Source organism: Vulpes vulpes, chromosome 8 (assembly GCF_048418805.1).
Source record: "Vulpes vulpes isolate BD-2025 chromosome 8, VulVul3, whole genome shotgun sequence".
Taxonomy (NCBI): domain Eukaryota; kingdom Metazoa; phylum Chordata; class Mammalia; order Carnivora; family Canidae; genus Vulpes; species Vulpes vulpes.
In genome coordinates this window covers 104,404,557-104,429,816 of record NC_132787.1, presented here as the reverse complement: position 1 = coordinate 104,429,816, position 25,260 = coordinate 104,404,557, and the positions used below count along the sequence as shown (strand labels likewise).

Below are 25,260 nucleotides of genomic sequence, written 5' to 3'. Positions count from 1 at the left end.
CAGGTAACAACACTCCTTCCCGTGACGGTATCTGTCCACACACACACACACACACACACACACACACACACACGTCAAACACACACACCTTTTTTCTAGAAGCAGACTGCACTTCTTAGGCCTCAGAAGTGGACATATGTCTGTACAGAAGCAACAGAGATATGACGGGGACGGGACAGGAAAGACATAAGGAAAGAGAGGAGAGACCAAGGGCTAAGGAACAACGTTGCCATAGGACAAGAAGATGGGGAGACAGACCTGCCTAAGTCTGGGGCCCTGGACCCAGGTGTCCCTGAGGCCAGTTAGACATCCTGCAGCCTGGTTCTGCTAGCACATTCTGTCTTTGTGCTTATGCATTCTCAGTCAGATTCCATCATGTAAAGGCTAAAGAGCCCCTGTTCCAGTTGTACATAAAGAAAACACACATTAATACCTGAAAAACCAGAGAAACTAAATTCAGTTGTCAAATTAATTCAAAGAATGGATCTTTCTCAATGAAACTATTCAAATGAAAAGTATTTATTTTTATAAATGTTTTTCTCCAGCCAGTTTATCTCAAATTGCACTTAAGAAACAGAAAAAAAAAAAAAAAAATCTGTAATTAATCCTGTGTAAAGTTAAAAACCAGTAGCTTCCATTTCTGGTTTTAGGTTATTACCATTAAATTATATTCTCTTGGTATAAAAATATTTTTCAAAAAGTCCCAAACATGTCAACAAGCCACAAACCTACTACCCACGTGTAACTGTGAACACGGCCAACACCGACAGATGTTGAAACAGGAAAGAGGTTTCTGGGGGGTCAACAGTTAAGAAGCAGTAGATGCCACAAGGAAAAAAGTCCCCAGGACACAGTCAATCTTAACTTGCAGCTCAGGACAACCTGCCATTTCGTGGTACACGTTTCACAATATTGACAAACAACAATCTGTTCTACATGATTGAAACCAGAGGAAAGCAGACAGTGTTTATGGGGAACAACTTACGAGAAGTGCCCCGGGGGTGATGCGCTGCCCAGTGCAGGGAAGGGGGCAGCGTCCAAGCCCAACACAGAAGGCACCAGGACGAGCTGCCGAATGTTACCTCACACAGAGACCAAGAATTTATGTGAACTTTTAAAGTGTGTTCCTGTGTGTTTAATGTGCTCCAACAATGACCTCCCGAATTGCACGCAGGATTGTTTCCAGATTCAATGAAACGGCCGTCCGCGTCTGTGTCGGGACTTGAGGTGACCGGCTGAGCGACGGAGTGTTTTCCTTTCTTGTCGGTGCAGCTTCTCAGCCTCCTGCTGCTTCTTCTGCTGTTCGGACTAAAGGAGAAAATTACATGAGAGAGAAAGAGAAAGAAAACCCCAACGTCCCCTGTTGTAAGCATCAGAATCCCACGGCACAGCCCAGTTGCAGGGGCCACGCTGGCCGGCCCTGGACTCTGCCCACAATGCTGTCCTGTTCACAAGCCAGAGCCATTCATCTACTTATACTGCCCCAAAAGCAAGACAAATATTGAACACGTACTAAAGGTGTACTATAACCCACCACGATTAAGTATCATTCACCAGGACTGGTCCCAAAGAATTTTTGGCTGTTTCCAAAAAGTCCAACTCCCTTCAGAAGGCAGAGATCTGCTGCCATTAACCATTGACAAGGGCTCAGCAGACAAGTGGCCTCCAAGTCCCTGGCTGGAGTGAGCGCACAGGTTTACAGGCTGACGGCTCCAAGGGCATGTCGCCTGGGGTGACACCCGTGCTGGCAGAGTGGAGGGGCCCCCTCCCCCCCAATTAGGCCCGTGGCTGCCAGCAGCAGTTCTTGGAGAGAAGAGAGCCAATGCAGAACCCATGATGGAGGTCAGAGCCGTATGATTTTAAAATCACGTTTGATGGCTCTGAGGGTACCAACCCTTGAATGCAAAACTCAAAAAAATATCCTTAGCTGGTGGAATGGCACAAAAGGTAAACCAAGAGAGCACTGTTGGGGCATAAGTTTTAAAAGTTGAAAAGCAATGCCTTATAGACACCTATGAGGCTTGCTTCACACCAGTCTGCATTATTCTGTGTACCTAAAAATATTCCTTTGTTATTTTGCTCTTGAAGGAGAAGTCTGTATTTGCCGCCAGGGGGTATTACTCAATATTTTAAAATCAAAGAGTTGAGAAGTAAGGGAGTAGTGGGGAAGGAGAGCAATCTGTAAGACCCAGAACCAACGAGTCCCCTACTCCAGGAGCTCTGAAAATGAGAACAAATAAATCCTTAAGTTCTTTTTCTGATGACTATTACTCTTCAAAAGCCCCACTAAATCCTGCCCTGTACATCCCTCCCCAGCACAACCCCCCTTCCTCTGCTCGGCTCCACCTCTGCTCGCTCTGGGCCCCTTCAGCCCACTCCTCAGGCAACAGCCACAGTGAGTTTTTAGAAATATAAAGGGTCAGTCTTCTGCTAAGTAAAACTCTTCAACAGCTTTCCACGGTTCTACTGAGAATGAAGGATAAACACTGGCTGTGGCCCACTCACAAGGCCCTCCAGGACTGAGCTCCGCATAGTTTCTGCTCTATCTGATGCCGCTCTTTCCCTCTGATCTCGTTTTACACACATAGGCTCTTATTCAGATCCTCGAGTGTGCCTGGCTTCCTTCCTCCTCAAGCAAGAACTTTGCCTTGGTGGTACCCTGTGCCTGGCACCCTGCTTGACCCCTCAGAGATTCGCTCGACTTAAAGACGCAACCCACACATCACCTACCCTTCCCTAGCCCCTCTGTCTAGGCCAGGCCCCACCTGACACTCTCACGGCACCATGTCCCCTGCTGGAGCACCTGCCACCACTCCACTGACATAACTGGGTGTGTCCTCCTTTCAACAGACTGAGAATTGTGGCAGCAAGGACCCCATCGGTCTTGTTTTGTGTGTCCTCAGCACACACCACAGAACAGATATCTGACACGCACTTGTTAATGGACTACTCGACAAACCTGGAGGAACCCACATACCGGCACATCATACAATGGTAACAAGACCCTTGTAAGATCAACAAACACTGGTTACTCCATATTTTGTTTCTTCATGTTAAAAAGTATCCCCAGAAGCATTTCTTGTCCAAATGATCTCAGAACATGATATACCAAATAAAGATAAAACAGGGTGCGCAGGCGCTTCTAGGTTGGGCGCTCCTCTGCACCTTCGGCGTGGACATCAGTTCTAGGCATTTCCCCACCGGCCTGGTGCAGAGCAATCTCCCGGGAGCACTGCTCCCTCTCCAGCACCATGTTTCTGCAGAGCCCTCCATGCCAGGCCTTCCCCACAATGGCAGGAGCCTCCAGAGGAGCCTGTAAGCAGCAGTGACTGTCCCGCAGACAAAGCCCTACTCAGAAAGGAACACTCGCCCTCGCCGTCTCTCTCTGGAAAGCTGTGTTGGATGATGTCAGCACCACCTGCCCAATCCCGCAAGACCGGTGGGCCAGATGCTCATCTTCCAAGTTTCCTTTCCTTCTGCTTCTGAATCCTGCTGTGGCTGCTGGCTCACCATCACCAGCAGGCTGGCCCAGAGAAGTAAGACATGTGCTTGCAGACATGTGCAAGCCCCCATGCCTTATTAGCAGCAGCCTGGTCAACAGTCTGATGACAAACTGCAGTACAGGAAATCTGAAAACTGGACCTGGGACCTAATCCTAGTTTTGCCACTACACAACTGGAAATAATACTAAAGCACAAGCTTTCCCCTTATATTTTATTCACGTATTAGAAAGTATGTGTGAGGGGTGCCTGGCTGGTTCAGTCGGTGGGGCATGTGACCCTTGACCACGGTGTTTTGAGTTCAAGCCCCACATTGGGTACAGAGTTTACTTAAAAAAGGAAAGTATATATGAAAATTCTGGGGAAACTTGAGAGTTTACCTAAATATATCACACATCTAATATCAAAGAAGACTTACTACTACATAAATTCCTAATTATTCCTAGGTAAAAGTGAGATTTAGTAGTTAAAATTTTGTTACTCTAATGATACAAACAGGCAAAATCAAACATTAATTGATAAATTTCCCCAAATTGTTTCATAGCCTCTGCTTGACTCAACCCTTAGTACTTCTTTGGTTTTTAGCAAAAAATAATAATAATTTCAGAGGCATCTTATTTTCATTTACCACAAATTATATAAGCCCTAGATAGTCAGGACTTTCACTTTACAAGGCCGCACCTCAGGTGGCCCAATGACCCAGAAACCACACTGACTGCTAGCTTCACACCAACAGCGCCAACTCCTAATCACTAAGGTCCCGCCTCCCTCAGGACACCAGAAGCCAGCCTGGCTCTGCCTCGGGCTCAAGCTCTGCCCCTGCCTCGAGCTCAGGCTCTGACTCTGGCTCTGCCCCTGCCTTGGGCTCAGGCTCAGGCTCTGGCTCTGCCTCAGGCTCTGGCTCTGCCACGGCCGAGCTGTGTGCTCACTCCCAACCCAGGAAGAGCTCTGGCTGCAGAAAAAGTGTTAGAACAGGAACATGGCTTCCTCAATAGGGGAAAAGCTTGGGAAGGCTGTGCTGAAGTCAGACACACTACACGGCACTACTGGAAGCCTATTTTCCTTCCTTGAATTAACAAAATCACATTAAAAAACTTACCCTCTTTAAAGTGAATGTCAACTGTTTGCTGCCAACTGTGGTGTCTGATACGCTCAATGTGCCATTTTTTGCTTCAAGTTTCAAACGATCTTCAAGGGTTTTACTATAGGAGAATGAAGAGAATGACACATTAATTAGCATCATGTTTTGATTTAGCATTTGAAACAAGTTTTAATTAGAATGGATCACACGAAGGAAATCTGTTACACTTGTGGGAAAGACAGAACATGGCATTCACTGAACATAATCGAGGAAAGAATCAGGGGCAGACAGTCATTGCTCATGCTCAATAGATACAAGCAAAAAGAGCAGCTGCCAAAACACCCGCTAATTTAGCATTTTAAGTGGTGGTTCCAAATATATTTTCAATGGTTGCTACTTATCTTACTAAATCACATTTCTGAAGCCAACATGCAAGGAGCGATATTTCTGAAGCCTATAATTTACTGTAATGGTCAGTGGCACATACGCTTCTGAAGCATTTCATACTTAAACCACACACGAGGCAGGCGGTGGAGTGCTTCACGCTTTTGCACCTCAGGCATGTCTCCAAGGGAGCGAACACAGATCCTCTTCCAGGTGAAGCCATGGAGAAGTGCCATGCGAGTCCAGTGGATCCCTGAGCTACCCTCACCACCCACAGCATGAACAATTTGAAACATGAGTCCGTCTGCCTATAGACAGTGAGCAAAAGCACGGCGGGTAAATTCTATCCAGTTCGGTCTGCTCACTCACTGCTACTAGGCGCCTTTTCCTTCCAAATTTTTCCCTGAATTACTCTTTCCATATACTTTACCCCAACTGTTTCATTTCGTTCCTTGCTCATGTCTCCCAGACTTTTCTAGGGTCTCTCTGTATAATCTGTGTCCTGCAATCCTGTCCTTGGCACCATTACTGCCACCCAAACTCGGCTTTATAATCGAGACATTCACTCTGTGTCTCGTACATATAACACTTCGTGGTATGTTGCAATAATACTGTTTTACTATAAAATCGAAACAGTGGTCCCTTCTGTGAACTGAGTTTGGAGGGAAAAACTGGAATTAAGCTTCAAGACAAAGACTTGCAGTAAATTTTCACTTTGGCTCTAACGCTCAGAGATGCAGCCAAAGCAGCAACCCCCCCACCGGCACCCGTGATGAAAACAGGAGGAGAGGGTAGAGGAAGCAAGAGGGAAGGAATACGGTTCTCTTTTCTTTCCTGTTCCCTCTTCCAAAAAAGTCAACGTGCTTCCCTTTCCAGTCCTCCTTGTACCAACCTAAGTTGAATGTACCCCTTTTGAGTTAATAGTAAAAAACCGGACTGATTTTAAAAAGTAGCTGAATTGGGCGAAGGGTTTTCTTTTGCCTGAAATACGATCATCGTAACTAATTACTGAGCAGAACGCTGCTTCTAAATGGCCCGCAAGATAAAGTGATGCTCCTTTGAAATTCTGCAGGAAATGTTTGATGTTCGCACCATGAGAGATTTATCTCTGGTTTATGACTAGCAGTAACGTACTGAACATGCCTTCTTTATATAACTTGAGACGTGAAGTGGTTAGCATAAAAGTGGCACTCTTTTCTAAGCAATAATGTTATTAAGAAGCACTTTTAAAGTACTTTTCATCTTCAAAGTGCTTTACAGACGAACTAATTAATCCTTTCAACATCCCTGAGACACAAGTATTTATCCTTTATAGATGGCAAGAAGGGAGGTGAAGCGCTAAATGACTCGCCCCAGGCCATAGGAGGACTCAAGTCTAAAACCAGAATTCCGATTTAAGAATTTCTGGTTTCCAGGAGTGTGTCAGACCAAACCTGATTTATAAAGTTTTGTGTAGGAAATGTTCCACAAAGTCTTCCAAGTGACAAGCTTACACATGACAGACTGAAAGAAACAAAGATCTAGTTTAGGTTTTTTTTTTTTTTAAAACAAGAACTCAAAAATGAAGTGTAAAGGGACTCCGGTGTGGATGTGATTGTGTCAGCCTAAGCAAATTCCTCAGCCTGTTCGTGCCATTTCTGTTCTTTCCCTTCATGGCTGCTGCAGGGTGGCACACGGCAAACACTAATTTGGGAAGAAAGTCACTTTTCAAGTAAATTGTGGGCAATTACTATGCTTTTAAGAATGACCTTATTTCCTCCATGACAGGGTACATAAATTCTGGTTTTCTCTCAATGTACTTTCGATGTGTACTTGTAAAAACTTGTTCTGTCTGGACTACTTGGAAAGACAAGCTGAGTTTTAGAACGAGCCATGGCAAAAGATCAGACACAGGCACTGAGCGTGGAGATTTCTACATTAAAGCAAGTTCCACTTCCCGCCCTTTGAAAGTCAGTTTACGGTATGTGGCTGCTAACCAGCAGTTCTAAGCCAGCTACTTGAGAATGAATTCAGTCGGAGATGATTTAAGACGCAAATACCTGAAAACTGTCTACTGCAACAGAGGAACAAAATGCAGAAATCCCTAAATAAGGTGAAGAATTTTAGGGGAAAAAAAATGCCACTGTCACATGATGAATAGCCCCTCATCAATCTGTGGAGATGGGCAAGAAGACAGACGTGGGCTTCCAACCTTTGTCAACCTTCTAAAGGCTGAAAGGATGGAATGATTTAGCACAGGACAACGGACAGGGCTTTGGCGGGGAGAATAGGAATTCTCAGCTAGGCGACCTTTAAACGAGGGTGGGCAGCAAATACAAGGGGAAACATCAAATTAGATAGATACTTATTATATGCCTCAGGAAGTAATGCTCAACTTGAGTTTTTAAAAATCACTCTGTGTGGAGGCATGTGCGTTAGTACAGCATTCACAGGACTTAACTCAAAAGAAAGGACTCGCTCCTTCACAGTCTATACTCTGAAGGGGAATAAGCAGGCGGTAGAGAAACGGAATCTACAGATAAACGGAAAATGTTAAATACTCTGTTTAGAGCCAACTAACTTTGAAAAATATTTACAGATCACTGAAAACTCCATCTCCATGCTTTCTGTTTACATGAGTTCCTCAAAGCCAATCTCAGGTGATGTGAACTGAAGCAACCAGGATACCTGGATACCTCATCTAGCAGCTCTGTTCATATTTAAAGATTTGTAATATCCACTGTTGTTGCAAGTCAGAGCTCAAAGCCTTTCTCCAGGGCGATGCGGCCATATCTATCACAGACCCCTTTTGATCCAGCAAGTTCCATGCCTAGGGTAGTTCAGTCTATAGGAATCCCTGCACATGAGCACATATTTATTACTGTAGAAAGGGGTAAGAGGAAAACAAGAAACAATGTAAATATCTCAAATCAGAGAATGAAATGTATGTTATGGCCCATCCACCTTATGAGCCGTTTTATGCGTTACTGGGAGTTTTATGCGTTATTGAGAGGCCTACACGTACAGAAGGAAAAATGTTCCAACTCATTGCTACATAAAGAGAAGTTCATCAGTAATAGGATCAGTAAGGCCCCTTCACGTCTAGAACAGAGTAGCTAATCTGTACACGTGCCAACATGCGCCCACAGGAGTGACTGGATTCTAGAAAGGCACACACAGCAGAGACCTCAGGGAGGGAGTGAGGGGGTAAAAGGGAGACTTTCACCTTTTATTCCATATTCTTAAGTATTACAATAAAAATATGCTTATACATCACCTGAGTGCATATTAACTTGAGTAATAAGAGACTATTTCTATTTTTTTTCTAAGTGCAACTTTGGAATTAAACTGCTTTCAAGATTAAATTAAAAAATGCTTCTATTAAAATAAGACTGTGTTCCTTCAGCTCTCATCCACTGGCAGTGAGGAAAATTAGCTGAAGAGTAAAAACTGGCCATGGTTCATCCACAAGCAGATAAAACTGTGGGCGTGATAAGCGGCCTCCCATGAGCTACTAAAACCACCTGATGAAGAAGGCGAACTCCTCCAAGGTAGGAAATGTCTCTGAAATCTCTGCATTTCCAAGACAGGCCACAGGCTAGGTGCTTCCAAGAATGCCTTCCCACTGACGGGCCGCCTGGCAGGGAGAGGAGAGGAGGCACCCCCACTCTGAGGTGCAGGAAGCTGTGTTCTAGACCTCTCCTCCGGGCTCACCGGCACAACCCGGCCAGCACCTACATTAGGCCCTGTGGACCCGCCTGCCTCCACTCCCATAACTGGACAGGCCAATGTGCCTGGAATCCCGACAGGCCGGCAGCATGAACTTCCCTGCTTTCCACCCGCAAACGTAATTATTCCCACCCATCCTGACGGCCTCCCCTTGGTCTCTGAGGAGGTAACCCCTGTCCTTCTGAGGCTGTCTCCTTGGCCCGTGCCCTGGCCCATCCCCTCCTGACTGCTTACTGAACTCAGCTCTGCCAACTGACTTTGGTGTCTCAAGTCACTGTCTGCTGCCACGGGTAATCCTGCTCTGCCCACAAACACATTCTATCTCTAATAGCCGAAAAAACTTTCCCCATCAAGTTATTGGCTTTGACTCCTTCCTTTTTCTGCCAAACTTCTTGGAAGAATCATCTACATTAATTGCTCACAATATTTATTATCTCTATTCATTCATCAGTCCATGGCAATCCGACATTTGGGCTGGTGCCTGAGAAGCTGGTCCCAGCAAGACAATCTTCCTAATGGCTTTCCTCTGTTCAGGGAACTCCCAGCCCCACTGCACATTTGTGCCACACCCTCTGTGCCATTTTCTTCCTGCTTGGCTCCTTCCAGCTTACATCTCTGAAAACTCCTCAGTGATCTTTACTAGCTACCTTCCCCTTTGCTTGTCCAAGTTGGGATTGTTAGCATGTGGCTGTCAGTATTATCAGTGACAGCTCTAAAACTACCTGCAGTACTTTGTGTGCTGTTTATTTTCCTAAAGAGAGGCACGTGGTTTTTATCACAGACTCGAGAAAAAAATACCTGTTGCTCCCAAGGGGCTCCACTCTTCACCCTCAATGTATCCTACACACTGAGTCGATCTTCCTCACCCTGTGGTTTCAATCACACAGGGAAAGCTGCTTTCTCAGCGCTGTATCTCTAGTCCAGCCCCTGGGTCTCCGTTTCTCTACTGAACATCACCAAGAAGACACTTAATGTGCTGATAGCCAGCTTAGTACTTGTGGCCTTAAACCTGGTTTTCATTCTGTATTCTTGCTCTTGATGGCAACACTGCCAGACAGTTCAACATCATCCAACTACCTCTTTCACCTTCGCTATTACATTAGTAACTGAACAATGTTGTGATGTATGTCCATTTTCCTTTCCTATTCTTAGACAGTCTTGTGGATAATTTGGGCCTAGGATGGCCTGGTCGTCTCTATCCCACGGTGCAGGCTTTTATCACTTTTGACTGGGACTACTGAATAGTCTGTTAGCTGACCTTAGGAGCCCCTCCCTGTGCTTTCTCTCTAAAACTGAGATATTTCATTATGAGTTTCTGGGAAAGAGGGACTTTTTGTACCTACAAGTTTTTATTTTTATCTTCCACAACCAAGATGAACTGCTTTTATTCACAAATCATTTTATGATTTGGGGAAGGAGCTGGAAACAGATTTGCTCACGGGAACCTCAGTGTGACAACCTTCCCTGGCTTAGCAATGCTTGGGCCAGGGCCTGCCCACTGCTCTCTGGTTATTCTATGCCCTCCTACACCAAACCATGCTTCCCTCGGCTTTCACACAGTGCTCCTTTGTTCACATGTCACTCTGCCTGACATGCCATCTTCCCACCCTGCCTTGGGTGCTCATCTTTTGTCTTTTGTCTACAGCCAGTTTCAGTATGACCTCTTCTAAGGACTTCCTTAAATCTCTTCCTTTCTTATGCACTTTCTACATGGCCGTTTTTAGCTCCAGACTATTAGCTAGAATGTGAAGGCTACAGGCCTGTGGGCTGTGCCTTCTCTTTCCATCCCGTGGCTCTGGACAGCACTTTGTTCACACTAGGCAGACACTCAACCAATGTCTCACTGACGAATGGGTGGCTGGAGAGGCTGACAGGTGGGTGAATAAACTCACAAAGCACAATATACTATAAGGTCTATAAATATGTGTCGACAGACATACGTTTTTGTCTGAATTCATGTTAGCATGCCAAGCAAAGAAGAGGACTCACTCAAGTACTGAGTTAGGATTCATAATTCACTTTTCCCTTTACAGAAAAAGTCTTAAAGTTGGGCAAGTCCAAGTAAACATTTAAAATGTAATACACTCAGTTATGATGCTGTGTTTTATTGACTGCCTTGTGGTAACTCACAGAATGAGCAGAAGGTGTCACTTTGGTTCTCTGAAGGATAATGCTTCAATGCTTCATTAAATAATATAAAAATATTGCAAGTTCAGGATCTGCCAAAATAATCCAGTCAAGACTAGAACTCAATGAGCAGTTTGTGCCAAAACGCCAGCAAACTGCAGGCTGTTCATACTAAAGGGTTATTACTTCAAGAACCAGGACTCTTCTTTTAAGCTCATGAAGTATTATCACTTATATTGTTCCTTTCCTCAAAAAAAAAAAAAAAAAAAAGTTTAACTTAGTAAAAATGTTTAATTGTAGTGTATTAACATGGTTATTATTTATCCATTAAGTACTAAATTTCCATCCCTTTTGTTTCTCTTATTAACGTCCTACTAAAACCCACAGGCAGAACAAAAATGTCAGAAAGTTTAGTCATGCCTCCTCCTCCCAAATCACCATGTTACCATGCTTACACTAAAGACAACTGTTCCTAGGTTTTCCTGGCCAATGGGTTGGGAGTAAATGGGTTCTTTCTCATTTTTCTTTCAAGTTACCCTTGAAAGGGTAACTTCCTGAGTTGCCTGTCATGTAGCCAAGGCACTGAAGATTCACAGTTCCACAAAAATGTATCATGTGCCTACTTGGGTCTACCCAGTACTGATTCAGGAGCCAGTAGTCAAGTAAATAAAGCCAGACAAAACCAGCAGATCATCTAACAAAGAATCTCACTCCACAGAATCAGAATACTACAAACAACTAGTCTTCTCTCTGTTTCTGAGTAGGACTCCAAGTTAAATTTCCAAGACCAGCAGGAACATGAAAAGTGAGGCTTGCACACACTGCTGGTGGGAAAGTAAAACGGAGCAGCCTCTTTGAAAAAGTTTGGCAGCTTCTCAAAAGGTTAGGCATAATGCTACCATATGACCAGCCATTCCACTCCTAAGTACATAGCCAGGAGAAATGAAAACACGTCCATGTAAAATCTTATACACAAATGTTCGTAACAACATTATTCATAATAACCGAAATGTGGAGCAACCCAAATGTCCATCAACTGGTGAACAGATGAAGGGAACATGGTTTATCCACACACCAGAATACTATTTGGCAATAAAAACGAATGAAGTACTAACAGATGCTACAGCACGGACGAACATTGAAGGCATTACGCTAAGTAACAGAAGCCGGACAAATGCCACACGGTGTGTAGTTCCATTTATATGAAATGGAGGAACAGGCAAGCTCATAGAGATAGAAGATGATTTGTTGTTGTCTGGGGACAGGATGGGCTGGGGGCAGGTGGGAGCAAATGATAATGGGGCTTCCTTTGGAAGATGAAAATGTTTCAAAGTTAACTGTGGTAATAGTTGCACAACTCTGTTAATATACTAGAAACTTACACTTTAAGCAGGTGAACAGTACGTTATGTGAATTGTATCTCAAGGAAGTTGTTATTATTGAAAGAAAAGTAAGGCCGGTAAAGATACCAACCCAATTACTAGATTCTTCATTCACCAGCAGACCTTTGGTTCTTTAGAACCAGAATTTTGAGATCTCCTGGATTCTAAGTTGAAAGATTTACTTATTATTTGGTGTCTCAGATACTTGCTAGAAGCAGTGAGATCATGAGGACCAGTCATATTTCTTCCATTCCAGAGACAGTTTAGCCTGTCCATCAATGTCCTCTCCACCCTTTTCCCACTTCCTACATCTGAAAAACCAGATTTTCCAAATGGGAAGCAAAGAGCTGGAGAAGTACAGGTACAGAACTGGTACTGCCCCGGACCTCACACCTCATCCATCCCGCCCAGCTCCTCCACACACTCGCGCTCTTCTTTCGAGATTATCTACCATCTATCACTTTCTCATCTTGAACATTAACATTCAGCCCAGGAGCTCTCTGAACAGAGACTTACCTAACTTATGGCTTATACACAATCTGGAACTGAGGACCTAGCCTAGCCTGTTCCTTACTTAGACACCTACAATTGAAACTATCCAAATAATACTATTTTTTTTAAGTTGACTTTTTTATGGTGATAAAATATATTCACCTTGCTGTGCAACCATCACCATCCATTACAAGAACTTTTTCATCTTCCAAACTGAAACTCTGTGCCTAGTTATTTTTTTTTAATATTTTATTTATTTATTCATGAGAGACACACGCAGAGAGAGAGGCAGAGACACAGGCAGAGAGAGACGCAGGCTCCATGCAGGGAGCCTGATGTGGGACTCGATCCCAGGTCCCCAGGATCACACCCTGGGCTCAAGGCAGCGCTAAACCGCTGAGCCACCCGGGCTGCCCATGTACCTAGTTAAGTAGCATCTCCCCATTCCCTCTCCTCCAGCCTGGGTAACCCCCATTCCATTTTCTTTTTCTAGGTTTTTGACTATTCCAGAATACCACTCTTATCCCTCAGTGTTCTTGCAAAAGGCTTAACATTTCTGGCAAATTTTCCAAGTGATCTTTTCAGTCATCAGGTAAGCTGAGATACAGATAAACATAGTGGAAATTCTAATTACGAAAAATAACTTTTTGTTAAGAGACAGAGAATCTGTTGCTGTTCTCAGTTACCACTGTACCGAAAACCATCAATCATAGGGGCACAGAACAAAACAGGTATCTGTAGGTGAGGGAAACAGAGGGAAAGAAACAAGGACAACTCAAGATCATGACCTGTGCAGTGTCAAAGTGTTCTTACCTCTACCAGCCAACACTCACACCCTGGGCCTTCCCCTGTGTGAACTCCACCTCAGAAAGTTGTTAAAAGTCATCGTAAGGAAGGCCAGTATATTTCCCCTCAAACCTTGTGGTGCTTCCCTCATGTTAAGTCCAAAGACCAAGATGTCCTCCTCAGGGTCACACAGCCGCGAGGAAGAGCAAGGCCCCGGCAACCCGGGAGGCATCAGAGAGGGGGGTTACTCACTTCAGCAGCTTCTGCTTGGCGGCAGAATCTTTGAAGCTCCTGAATTCCTCACCGGCTTTGATCTCATAAAACTGGGGCTTGAGGACCGTCTGCTGGTCCTCCCTGAGCTGCTCCTGCCGCTTCATCTTTTCCTCCTGGTGGAGCAGTCTGCGCTGTTTCCTGACCTCTTCAACCCAGTCTTTCTCATCATCTGAACTCTCAGAACTTTCCGCATCACTTGGTTTTCCTTCCGGCTCTTCCTCCTCTTCCTGAAAATAAAAATAGTAAGCAGCAGCTCCTATCCCCTACCAAACACTGACTTGCTGTTCTCTTGGAAAGAGTCATTGTCCAGAGTACGTGACATCACACGCATCGGGGCAAAATGCTCTTAATTAGGTAAGATCTACTTCTGAGCTGAAGGTCAAATGAATTATATCTCCAGTGTCCCAAAGGTTTTTCTAGCTTACATAGAAAACTTTACATTAAGGAAACAACAGCAGATACAAAATGATAAGGAGTACATTACTTTCTCACGGAGTTCTTGTTGCTCTAAGAGTCTTAGTTTCTTCTTCCTTTTTTCACTTATTTTGGAGACAAGTGGATTCAAAAGCCTAAATTCTTCACTCTCTTCATCTACTTGGAAGTCAGGGTTCTCAAACATAACTTTAAATCGATCATCGGTGAGAATATTAGGAAGGCTCTATGACAAAAAGAATGCAGAATTTCAAGTCAGTATGAACAAAATCTGACCAGAAAGACGGCCTAAAAACATTTCAGTCAATTATAAATGAATAAGCTGCATAAGGCATAACATTAAATCATTAGGAAAATTCTTTAGTACTAGTTTCCAGAACTTTCTATCTGCCTTTGGGTTTTACCTCCTACTCACAGATTCTATTAATCTATTTCACAGACTACATGTATTACGTGGCCATTACACATAATGAGCTAAGAATGAACTTTTCTGGCTTAACTCTATGCTTAATATGTTGGAAAGAATTTTCTTCAATTAGCATTTCTCATGAAAAAATACTTTTCAAGGAAACATATAGTTTTGAAACACAGTTTTTTAAGCATAGCTACTATACTGAAATAAAATAAGTGAGTCTTCCAAGTTCATACTCCAAAACTGGGAAAGGAAATACATAGTAATAATAAGGCAAGCATTAACATGGTGAGGAGATGCTGGTGTATGCTTCCTGGCTCTCAGGGAGCTATTTGGAAACATAAGGGAAGCTTCCATCTCTTACACAATGGCCTCATCAATTTTTTCCTGTAGGCCATTTAACTGTTCATGAAGGATACAGTGTAAACCTTCTGACACAATAAAACTGCTATTGAGACCGATCTGAATAGGTCAGGGCTGACGCTAACTAAATTCCTTTTTGGTTGTACCATTTTGAATAGAAAGTTTTCTAGAATGTATTGTAAACTTAGCTGCTCACATAAACAGATGACAATCTTTTACATTCAGAGTTCTAATGTTTATCTACTACAGGCTTGGAAACCAGAAAAATCAAACTACTTCACAGGGTTTGTAAATTAAACAGCCTGAACACAGGCTGGAAAAGCTAACCTGTCTGTGGTTGTTTGTAAGCAGTGGAGTTCTGAGTGTGGTACTTGGAATAGATTTGATAAGGCATAAGACATTAAGGAACTTATGCTACTTATTATTCGCATGTCCCTAATGTCTGACAAACCCTTAACCTAAAATTCTAAGACATACTGAATATATATTTAAGATACACTGATCAAGCGTTCCCTGATTAAATATCATATCCAAGATAGATTTAGGTTCAAGGAAGACAGAAAGATAGGTAAGAATCCAGTTCCTGTTTCCAAGGTGCTAGCTCAGGATCTAATGAGAAGGACAACAATAAAAACACAAACAAAAGCCTAGAGGCTCCAAGGCACCGTATGAAGGAAGCATTGAGAGCTGAAAGTGCTCTAAGGGTAGAGGGAAAAAGTAACTCCAACAAGAGACATGTCAAAAGGGCTCACTGGGGGATGCAGTATCTGAGAGGACAGATGAAGGGGTTTAAACAGACACAGAGTTGAAGAGCATTTCCAGCCCACTATGGACTGGTGAAATCTGATGACACAAGGATAATGACAAAATCTGAAAAAAGCATTCTTTGATCAGGCCAGACTTGCCCCTAAGTTCTGCTGTGAACCTAAAACTACTCTAAAAAAATGAAGTTTTTTTTCAAAGATTTTTATTTATTCATGAGAGATACACAGAGAGAGAGGGAGAGACACAGGCAGAGGGAGAAGTAGGCTCCATTGCAGGGAGCCCTATGCAGGACTTGATTCCAGGACCCCAGGATCACGACCTGAGCTGAAGGCAGACGCTCAACTGCTGAGCCACTCAGGGATCCCCAAAATTAAGTCTTTAAGGAGAATGTCCTCTGGATTCTGAGGAACACTATTAACTGCCTGGGAACACCATGCTAGGTCTCAAGTGAGAGGAGGAGACTAAATTGTATTAATTCTTACTGTATTTATTAAATAATCACATTGAGTAATACAGAAACACGTTACAAAAGAATATGCTGCTAGTATTCTTACGTTTTTTCTGAATTTTAAACAAATAAATTATATTGCCATGGACAAGTATGTTTTGGAAGAACAACTATAAAATAATAACTCTTCTGACCTAGCTATAAAAATATTTCCCTTGGAGATTTCTCCTGGTCTAATTGTTTATTTTTACAACCAATTTAAAAAAAAGGAGTATGATAAGATGTAGTCAGTGATGTTCTACAGTAGTTTATATGTGTCTGGCTAGCTATCTACCCTAGAAATACACATGCACATGTTAAACACCTGCCAGGCAAATCTGAAAAACATCTCTCAAAGCATTGTTCCTATCACAGCTCTACTTCAAAGAAGTATTATCTATAGATTTGAGTAGGAAGCTTACCATGAATATTCTGTCCCAAGAGAGTAATATACGAGGAATGCTTAACATTTGAAACAAGTCAATTCCTTCAAGGCTACGATATCTATGAAATGAATGCTATGATGTCTTGGGTGCAGGCTTCTGGGTAAAGATGCTAGTCTGCACACAAGCATCTCCTTCTAACCTCTGCTAAAACCCCACTAAAGCAACAGAATATAGGCTTAAAGACACGAGCCTTAAGAAGAAGGAGGAAAAGACAGAAAAATAGGAGCGGTAAGATTCTGGAAAGAAGCAAGGCAGGCCTCAAACCACCCTGTCCCAGGAGAGGCTTCTTCCCTGGAGGGAGAGAGGTGCCTGCTGTGGCAGAAGCACCCTGAGGACAAGGGAAGCACGTGGCACAAAGGGGCTGCACACCACGGGCTGCGATGACATCCTGCCCCACACCCCACGCCCTCGTGACTAGCTTTCAGAATGTTGGGAGCCAGACCACTACCCTCCAAACAGGAGAATAGACCAGCCAAGAGAAAAACCAAAAAGACATTGCTTTTTGAAGCTTCCCCAAATAAACAGTTTGGCTGGGTCACATACAGTGACTGATGAGTCCTATCTCCCCACTTCAGAGTCTTCATTCAGCTTTTTTTTTAGGTCCTTCACTCTTAAATATAAACAAATGACCTAAGATCATAGCAGGAGCAAAGTACTTAAAATTTCTTTTCCCCAAGAAAATCCCCCAGCACTGAAGAGCCTAAGTTTCTGGACTGAAGGGGCCTACTCAGTGGCCAGCACTACATGCGGGGTTAATGGAAGGAGGACAACCCCTCGGCGTAGCATAACCACATATTATTACATTTATGTGTTTATTTTCCTCAGGAAATTACTTAGCATTTTCTCCTTCCAATATAATGTGTGGTTGTTGCTGAGAACCCGCACATGTGAAAATCTCTTCCCTATACCCTCACTGCCTGCCTGCTCGCCTGGGTTGAAAAGAATATGCCTTCAGGAAATAAAGGTCCTTTTAATTCTGTATCCAAGACGGGGAGGAGGTGGAGTGAATCCCCAGGATGTTGACCATGGACCAACACTCGGAGGTGACCAGTCCAGATGGAGCAGGGTCGACACATGTAGAAGAGACTCCATCAGGAAAAGAAAAGTTCATGTAACAACTGATATTCACATAAATATCTTGACATGAGATTTAGACAACCAGCAAAGGACTGAAGGCTAACTAGTGATCACTGTATATAAGACCAACAAAAGGCCAACCACTAAATCCATAGAAGACAGAGGCTAAAGGGACGGTAATCACAGATGGCCCCCTGACTCCATCTGGAACAGGAAGAGCACGTGCACAGACCCGATGAGGTAAGTGCTAGTGCTGACAGTCCCAAACTGCAACAGAACTTACCAGGAGGGAAGGTCATCAAAAGATGAAAGATGGTTGGCCTGACATTCATTCATTCATTCATTCATTCATTCATGAGAGATACACAGAGAGAGAGGCAGAGACACAGGCGGACAGAGAAGCAGGATCCCCGCAGGGAGCCCAATAGGGAATTGATCCCTGGACCCCAGGATCATACCCTGAGCCGGAGGCAGATACTCAACTGCTGAGCCACCCAGGCATCCCTGGCCTGACATTTAAAAGTCACAAAGGAGCACTGTGGGCAACTGTAATCTGCTTTACACCACAATAGTCTGCTAAAAGGGCAAAAGTGCTCATCTTAGGACAGGTGAAAATGGGGGAGAAGGGAGAGAGAGCCGACATTCCTAACAAAGCATGGAGAAATACTTAGTTTTTAAGACCATGTGGTTTAAAACTAATAAAAGCCAAAAACAATCTTTAGTTGGTACTAAAAAACATTAAAAAGAGTATTTGGAATGTTAAAGCTGATCTGATCCAACCCAGTGTCATTGCATGGCTCTATCTTCTCCCTAAAGAGATGAATTATTACTTTATTATTATTTTTTTAATTTTTATTTATTTATGATAGTCACACACAGAGAGAGAGAGAGGCAGAGACACAGGCAGAGGGAGAAGCAGGCTCCATGCACCGGGAGCCCGACGTGGGATTCGATCCCGGGTCTCCAGGATCGCGCCCTGGGCCAAAGGCAGGCACCAAACCGCTGCGCCACCCAGGGATCCCGAATTATTACTTTAATACTTCACGGATTCGATACTTCACGGTATCGAATCAACCTGCGGGCTAAGACACCTCTCCTGTGCACGGCCCAGGTGAGAGTACACTTGACCTAGAGACGTCGTGCAGGACCACACACAACTGAGCTGCTGCAGAACCCAAGAGAAGGACATTCAAACAAGACTCCAAGGCAACAGTGAAAAACTGGTAGAAAACGCCAACGGCCAGGAAATGACACTTATAAGAAAAATGGCTCAAATCCTTTCAAATCCAATGAATCACCAGGTGCCAAGCCTGTGTACATGGGGAGTTCAATACGGATTTGTTGAAAGAAATGAATGAATCAAGTCTTAATTAGAATTAATATCACCAAGTGTTTAAGTTTGGATAAGGTCCAGATAATGCTTCCTGACACTAGATAATGGGTCCCTTTGCACTGCGGGCCCAGCATCAATAAGGTCTGCAGTACACACCTTATTACACTCTAACGATGTTATCAGTGGCAGCAATATTCAGGAGCAGATATTGGTGTCTGCCTCCAAGAAATTCCAGTTGGGGCCAAAGCAGAACTAAAGCATACTGGCTTTCAAATCAGAAGTCATCAGAGCTATTACAAATCTTGAGAGTTTGAAGAATTGAGTGAATTGAGTTCAAAGGCAAAACTAACAAACTGCTGAGAGACGGAACAATTCTTTCAAGTATTCTTTGCATTATGAAGGGTTCTTCCCTTAACTTGCAAGTGGTCTTTAAGGTCTTCGTTTTTAATTAGATAACAACGTTAAACAAGTCATATAAACTTTGTCTAATAATAGCCTCAGATTTCTAGAAAACTATACACAAGTATTTCTAGAAAGAAAGTGAGCTCTGATGATAAGGTCCAGAGCTGGGTTGGCAAGCAACTGAAAAGCAAATCAGGGGCACATTTTACAAATAGCACTTTCTAGCAGAATTTTATAGGTGACATTGCTTTTACAAAGACAGCACATCCAGCTTCCAGCAGCCAGAGAGATAATGGTGTTTGATGAAGGAAGATAAGAATTTTGAAGGTTGTCCTTCCTTATGCTGCAAGAGAAGTAGTACACAGCCTGATGGAGGATTCTTTACAGGATGACTCTATCAATGTTTTGACAAAGACTTGTAAATGCACAATCACAATTTTTCCCACTAATTAAGATCACTTTGCAGGTTTTCAGTTCACATAGTCATTTTTACCAGCCTGCACCCTGTGCACCGTGAGAACCATTTGCGTTATAAACCTCTGACTGTCCCTCAACTGCAATGCAAGTCTTCAAAACAAAGGGGGTGGGAGGCAAGGACAGGATACTTTCCCCACATCTTCATGATCATCAGGGCCTTTTTAAAAAGCTCCTGAACTGAGTATACCACCCTTCACAAGTATTGAAATCACAATTGAAGTGTCTTACTCTCTGTAATATTAAGATACGTATCATTATAGATAAGGATTTGTCAGCATAAAACATAGATAGGAATGCATACGTGTGCATTCTATATCAGCCCCACGCTCTTCCTCCTGAAGCTTTAGGGCACGTAATCCAAAGATCACTCCCATTTAGCTTGTAAAATGACATTTTGAAGTTAAAAAGTTCATCCTTAGGCTGGGCTTACAAGAAAATCAAGATGAATACTCTGAGGAGAGAGTCAACACAGCAGGAAGCACTTGCACTTCAAGCACTTTAAGATCCACGCACACACTTAAACGCTCTGATGTGAATTAATTAGGAGGAGGCATAGACATAGCATGTGGATATAAATGTATATAATTAGTTTAAGTGATTATTTCAATGTTGGTATATTATTCACATAAGGAAAATGGAAGCACAAAAGTCATCTATGGATTTACATAAGGGAGGCTCTTAAAATCAGAGTTTAAATAATATATTAAAAAAAGTAACAGACCAGGATGGGAAGATGCAACCAGGATGAGAAGACAGAGGTTAAGCAGTGAGTGTGTACTCCACTTAGAAATCACAGCACTGCAAAAACATCCTCTTTCTGGTTCTATCTTTGCATGTTATAGAAGAAAACACTATGCTCCAGTAAAGCCCAGGGTCACCGAGGATGACCCAACTAGTGAGCAAGAAACGAGTGAGAAATAAGACTCATCAGCCGAAGTCTGCTGGCATTATAAGAGAGTGGAACAAAAATAAACACAGAAAGAACTGGCTTATCTCATGTTTATTTACCTGGTTAGAGATCAGCAAGAGAACACAGAAAGAAAAAACAAGCAAACAAAAACCTGAGAGCATAACACAGCTAGCCCAAAGTTCCAAGGTCAGGCCCTTTACTCAGAGTCGAAGTCCGCAGGCTCCTGGGAGCTTGGATCTTTAGAACTCATTCCAGCAAAGAGCCAAACTTGAGTGATCTGCCTACCTGCCAGCTGTTCTAAGCAGATGATGAGGAAGTCTTCATATATGTGGGAAAATTAGAAAAATCTCCCCACCTTGACCATATCAATGACATGAAACACTAACCCTTACTTATTTCATTCCATTTTCCCATTAGTAACTAAGGAACATAAACAGCAGTTACACATAAGTGTGCATACTCCTGATAATGCCAAGTCTAAATAAAAATTACTTCTCAAATTATAAACAGATCTAGTCAGAACAAAGAAAAACAATAAACAATTTAAATATTTAACAATAAAAGGATTAAATAAATTACACATCCTTAAGAGTATATATTATACGCAGCTCTCAAAACTACTTGTTATTTTATACAATCAGGATAAATATACAATATTATCTCAGTATTATAGCTTATAATTTTAAGAGCAATAAGACAGGAATGAAATTCACTAACATATTAGTGATGTCTTTTTCTGGGTAGAATTATGTAAGCGACACTCTTTATGTTCTTTTCTGTTTTCCAAACTTCCCCTATTGAGCATATACCATTCGACAAGCAGGGGGGGAAAAGCTACATCTCGGAAAATATTCCGAGAAGAAAGAAAAAAGATAATTATAAGTTACTAAGAAAATACAGAAACAACTTAGCAATATCTTCACTGCCTTATAAAATCTTACCTTAACTTTCTTTTTCCAGGTAGATTTTTGCTTCTCCTCCTCTTCCTCAATTAATTTAAGTGCCAGTTCTTTGTTAACTTTTGGCAGTTTCTAGCAGAAGAAAAAAAAGGTGTACTAAGTACCTAGATTTTAGCTTTAAAAGTTAATAGTTCTATAAGGAGTACAGTTTCACAAACAAGAGATTTCTTTCTTTCTCTTTCTTATTTATCTATTTTTAAAGTAGGTTCCACTCACAGCGTGGAGCCCAATGTGGGCCCAAACTCACGACCCCGAGATCAAGACTCATGCTAAGATCAAGAGTCAGATGCATAATTGACTGAGTCACCCAGGCACCCTCTGATTCTTACTTTTAAAATTTCACAATCCCCAGAGTAGGAAATAACGTGGACACATGCGATGTTATCAGGCGGGCACAAGGAGACACAAAGTTCAGCCAGGAATACCTGCCCTCACCTGGCCTCTCCCTGGTGCATGGAGAAACATGCACCTGCTTAGGGGGCAGTTTGGCTGGGGGCAGTGTCACAGGGGCCACGCCCCTCACTGGGCGCTGGAAGCCAGCAGGCCTGCTATGGCAGCCCCTGGCTGGAGCTTGGGGAACCCTTGAGATGTTACTAATAATGCCACGTGCACTCTGCTGCTCTTGAAATAGCACATTTCTAAGAGGAATTCTCAGTGGGAGTCTTGACGACTATCAGGATCAAGTTGTGAGTTCTTTTTTGTCCTTTTCCACCTTAGGGTTTCTGTTCACTGTAGAATACAACTCTGACAAGTAATGCAAAGAATGGGACACGAGTACCCCACAGCCCAGTATCCCCCTTGCCAACACACACACATTCAGCACTCCTAGAAAACAATCTACAAAGAGGGAAAAACAGTCACTAGTCTTTGGTACTGGGTGTTGCATATATATGTATATTTATGTGCACATGTATGTACTTATGTACATGTGTATTTATTTATTGCCAACATTTAGTTAGAAATGAGTGTGTCACCTCGTGGTGAATGTAACCAAGGAGGGCTCCCAGAAAGACCGGGATGCAGAGGGCATCTGGCTTCTCTGTCGGCCTGCTGTTGGGCTGGCACAAGTCAGCAGCTCTTCACTCTGGCAGCAAGCAGGTGGTTCCAGCAGCGTGGGGTTTCAGTGTGCCGTCTTCTGACACTCCCAGGAGCAGACTTGCTCTAACCCCAGGATGCCAGCACAGGCTGCAGCCTCCTCAGAGGCTGGGTCCCAGCAGTGGCCATAGCCCAGCTCCACCAGGGCTGCCTCCTCCCCACTGCCCAGCCCTGAGGCACTAGCTGCTTCCTACAGCCTCATCTCTTATAGCTGTCCTTATGTTTTTCGCCTTAGTTCTCTAACACTTGGCTAACAATTCCTTACATTAAATTCTCTTCTAGAACTAGGTGATCTGATTCCTATCTGGATCCTGAGATAGTCTAATGACCATGATCCAAGTCCAGATGGCCTCAGATACTGCCAAATGTCAGAAAGAAATGGGGATTATCGAAGCCTCAACACTCCAAACACTGAAAACCTGTCTGAAAATTCCATCACATTTTCTTAGAAGGGCTGATGTCAGTCCCTCTGGTATTATTTCCCAATATCGTTACCATAGAATCCATAATGTCCAAACTGTAAAGAGTATCTGCCCTCATGACCAATAAAATATACCAAACTATTAGGAAAAGATGTAAACTAAAAATGGGAAAACAAAGAAATAGATGGCTGGTTTCTCTGGAGTAACATACAAAATGAAAATGTAGTACTTTTCTGGTCAACTCTGTAGTGAGCACAACAGCTACCTTTAATTGGACTCTCTGTGCACGGGTTTCTTCTATTTTCTGGCGGATCTTATCTTTCCTGTATTCTTCATAAGCAAATGGATTTACCATCAATTTCACCTTTCAAAGAGGAAAAACAAGTTAAAAAATAAAGGCATATTTAATAGCATGTTTCATCTACACCATGACTATTCTGCTAAAGGACAGAAGTATCTTTCTTACAAATCATAAATATGTTCTACAAAATCCAAGTAAATAGAGAAGAAATGGCTCATTAATCACCTAAAGTAAGTGTAGTCTTCTACTTACCTTGTGATAGAGTCTTATGTCCATGAAAAATCCATGCATATATGCCCGGAGAAAAGGTGACCCGATGAGATGTGTGAGCCCTGGAGGAAGTTAATCAAAAGAGGAAATTAATCATAATCCTTATGAAATCTTGATTAAAATTGAACAGTTTTTCTTGCATTATACTAAGATTTCACTTCTGATTTGACTGTAAGATTTCACTTTGGAGTAAGACTCCAAGGACTGGAACCACTAATCTTCACAAACTATGGAGAAAAATTAATTCACCTTAAGCAGTCGGCCTGCTGTCGGGCTGGCAAAAGTCAGCAGCTCTTCACTCTGGCAGCAAGCAGGTGGTTTTTTTGTTTTTTTTTTAAGGAATGGGAATTCCTTTTTTTTTTTTTTTTTTAAGATTTTTATTTGTTTATTCATGAGAGACACACACAGAGAAAGAGAGAGGCAGAGACACAGGCAGAGGGAGAAGCAGGTTCCATGCAGGGAGCCTGATGTGGGACTCAACCCCAGGTCTCCAGGATCAGGCCCTGGGCTGAAGGCGGCGCTAAACCGCTGAGCCACCCAGGCTGCCCACCCTTGTTTATTTTAAAGGTCTTATTAAGCATAAAAATGATGAAAAAGTCTTAATGAACTATGAAAGACTGGCAAAGAAGATTTCTTTATACTATTGTTTCTCAGATTTTTAGATTCTGTGCACCAGTTTAATTTAAAAAATATTGGCATCAACAGTGATTTGCCAACTTTGTACCTCCAGGTAGTGGTGGCAGGGAGTCGGGGGCATAATCTCCCATAATTTCCAGACCAAAGTACGCTATCACTGTAAGGTAGGAAGGGCATGCTCTTTCCCATTATTATTCTTGTTTTATAGATGAGAAAACCGAGGCTTAAGGAGGTTAAGCAACTGACCAAGTCATTCGATGTTAAGCAGAGACATGGGACGCATACCAGTCTCCCTCTAATGCCCATAGTGCTAGCCACTGCATGCTCCATCCAGCATTCCAGCACAAGAAATACTCCACGAAACATGCTTTGGGAAACACTATACTTTGTAACTGCCTTCTTCACCCAAGACGAACATAGTAAGAGACTAAACAAGCGCCCCCAATGAACTAAACATAGTATTTTTTAAAACTCTGCAAGATAGCAGTGACTTTTCCCCTCCAATTTAAGAATGGTGAGTGTGACACAGCATAGTATAAAAGTCACACTCGAGATATTCAGGAAGGCAAGTCAGTAGGAAGATCCCACCTCACCGTATTTCAAATCAGCATTTTTAAAAGGCTGACTACATGTCTTTTCTCTTTAAACATTAAAATGTAAAGAGCTGTTTTGGCAGAACTGGTGGAAAATTAATTGTGCTATGAAACAGAATTGTGTCATAAATACACTGAGAGGCTCTT

General features: G+C 42.8%; 1 protein-coding gene across 1 annotated transcript in view; it reads right to left on the bottom strand.

Moving 5' to 3' along the window:
* Window positions 1-503: 503 nt before the first annotated feature.
* NOL10 (nucleolar protein 10) overlaps window positions 504-25,260 on the bottom strand; it is an 88,529-nt gene continuing 63,772 nt past the window's right edge. The window contains exons 15-21 of the mRNA XM_026009106.2: window positions 23,867-23,946; window positions 23,579-23,677; window positions 21,779-21,868; window positions 14,218-14,391; window positions 13,713-13,960; window positions 4,600-4,702; window positions 504-1,308 (exon numbers count right to left, since the gene is read on the bottom strand). Of these exons, the coding sequence (XP_025864891.1) occupies window positions 1,189-1,308; window positions 4,600-4,702; window positions 13,713-13,960; window positions 14,218-14,391; window positions 21,779-21,868; window positions 23,579-23,677; window positions 23,867-23,946 (914 nt within the window). The 3' untranslated portion in view covers window positions 504-1,188. The remainder of the gene's footprint in view (window positions 1,309-4,599; window positions 4,703-13,712; window positions 13,961-14,217; window positions 14,392-21,778; window positions 21,869-23,578; window positions 23,678-23,866; window positions 23,947-25,260) is intronic.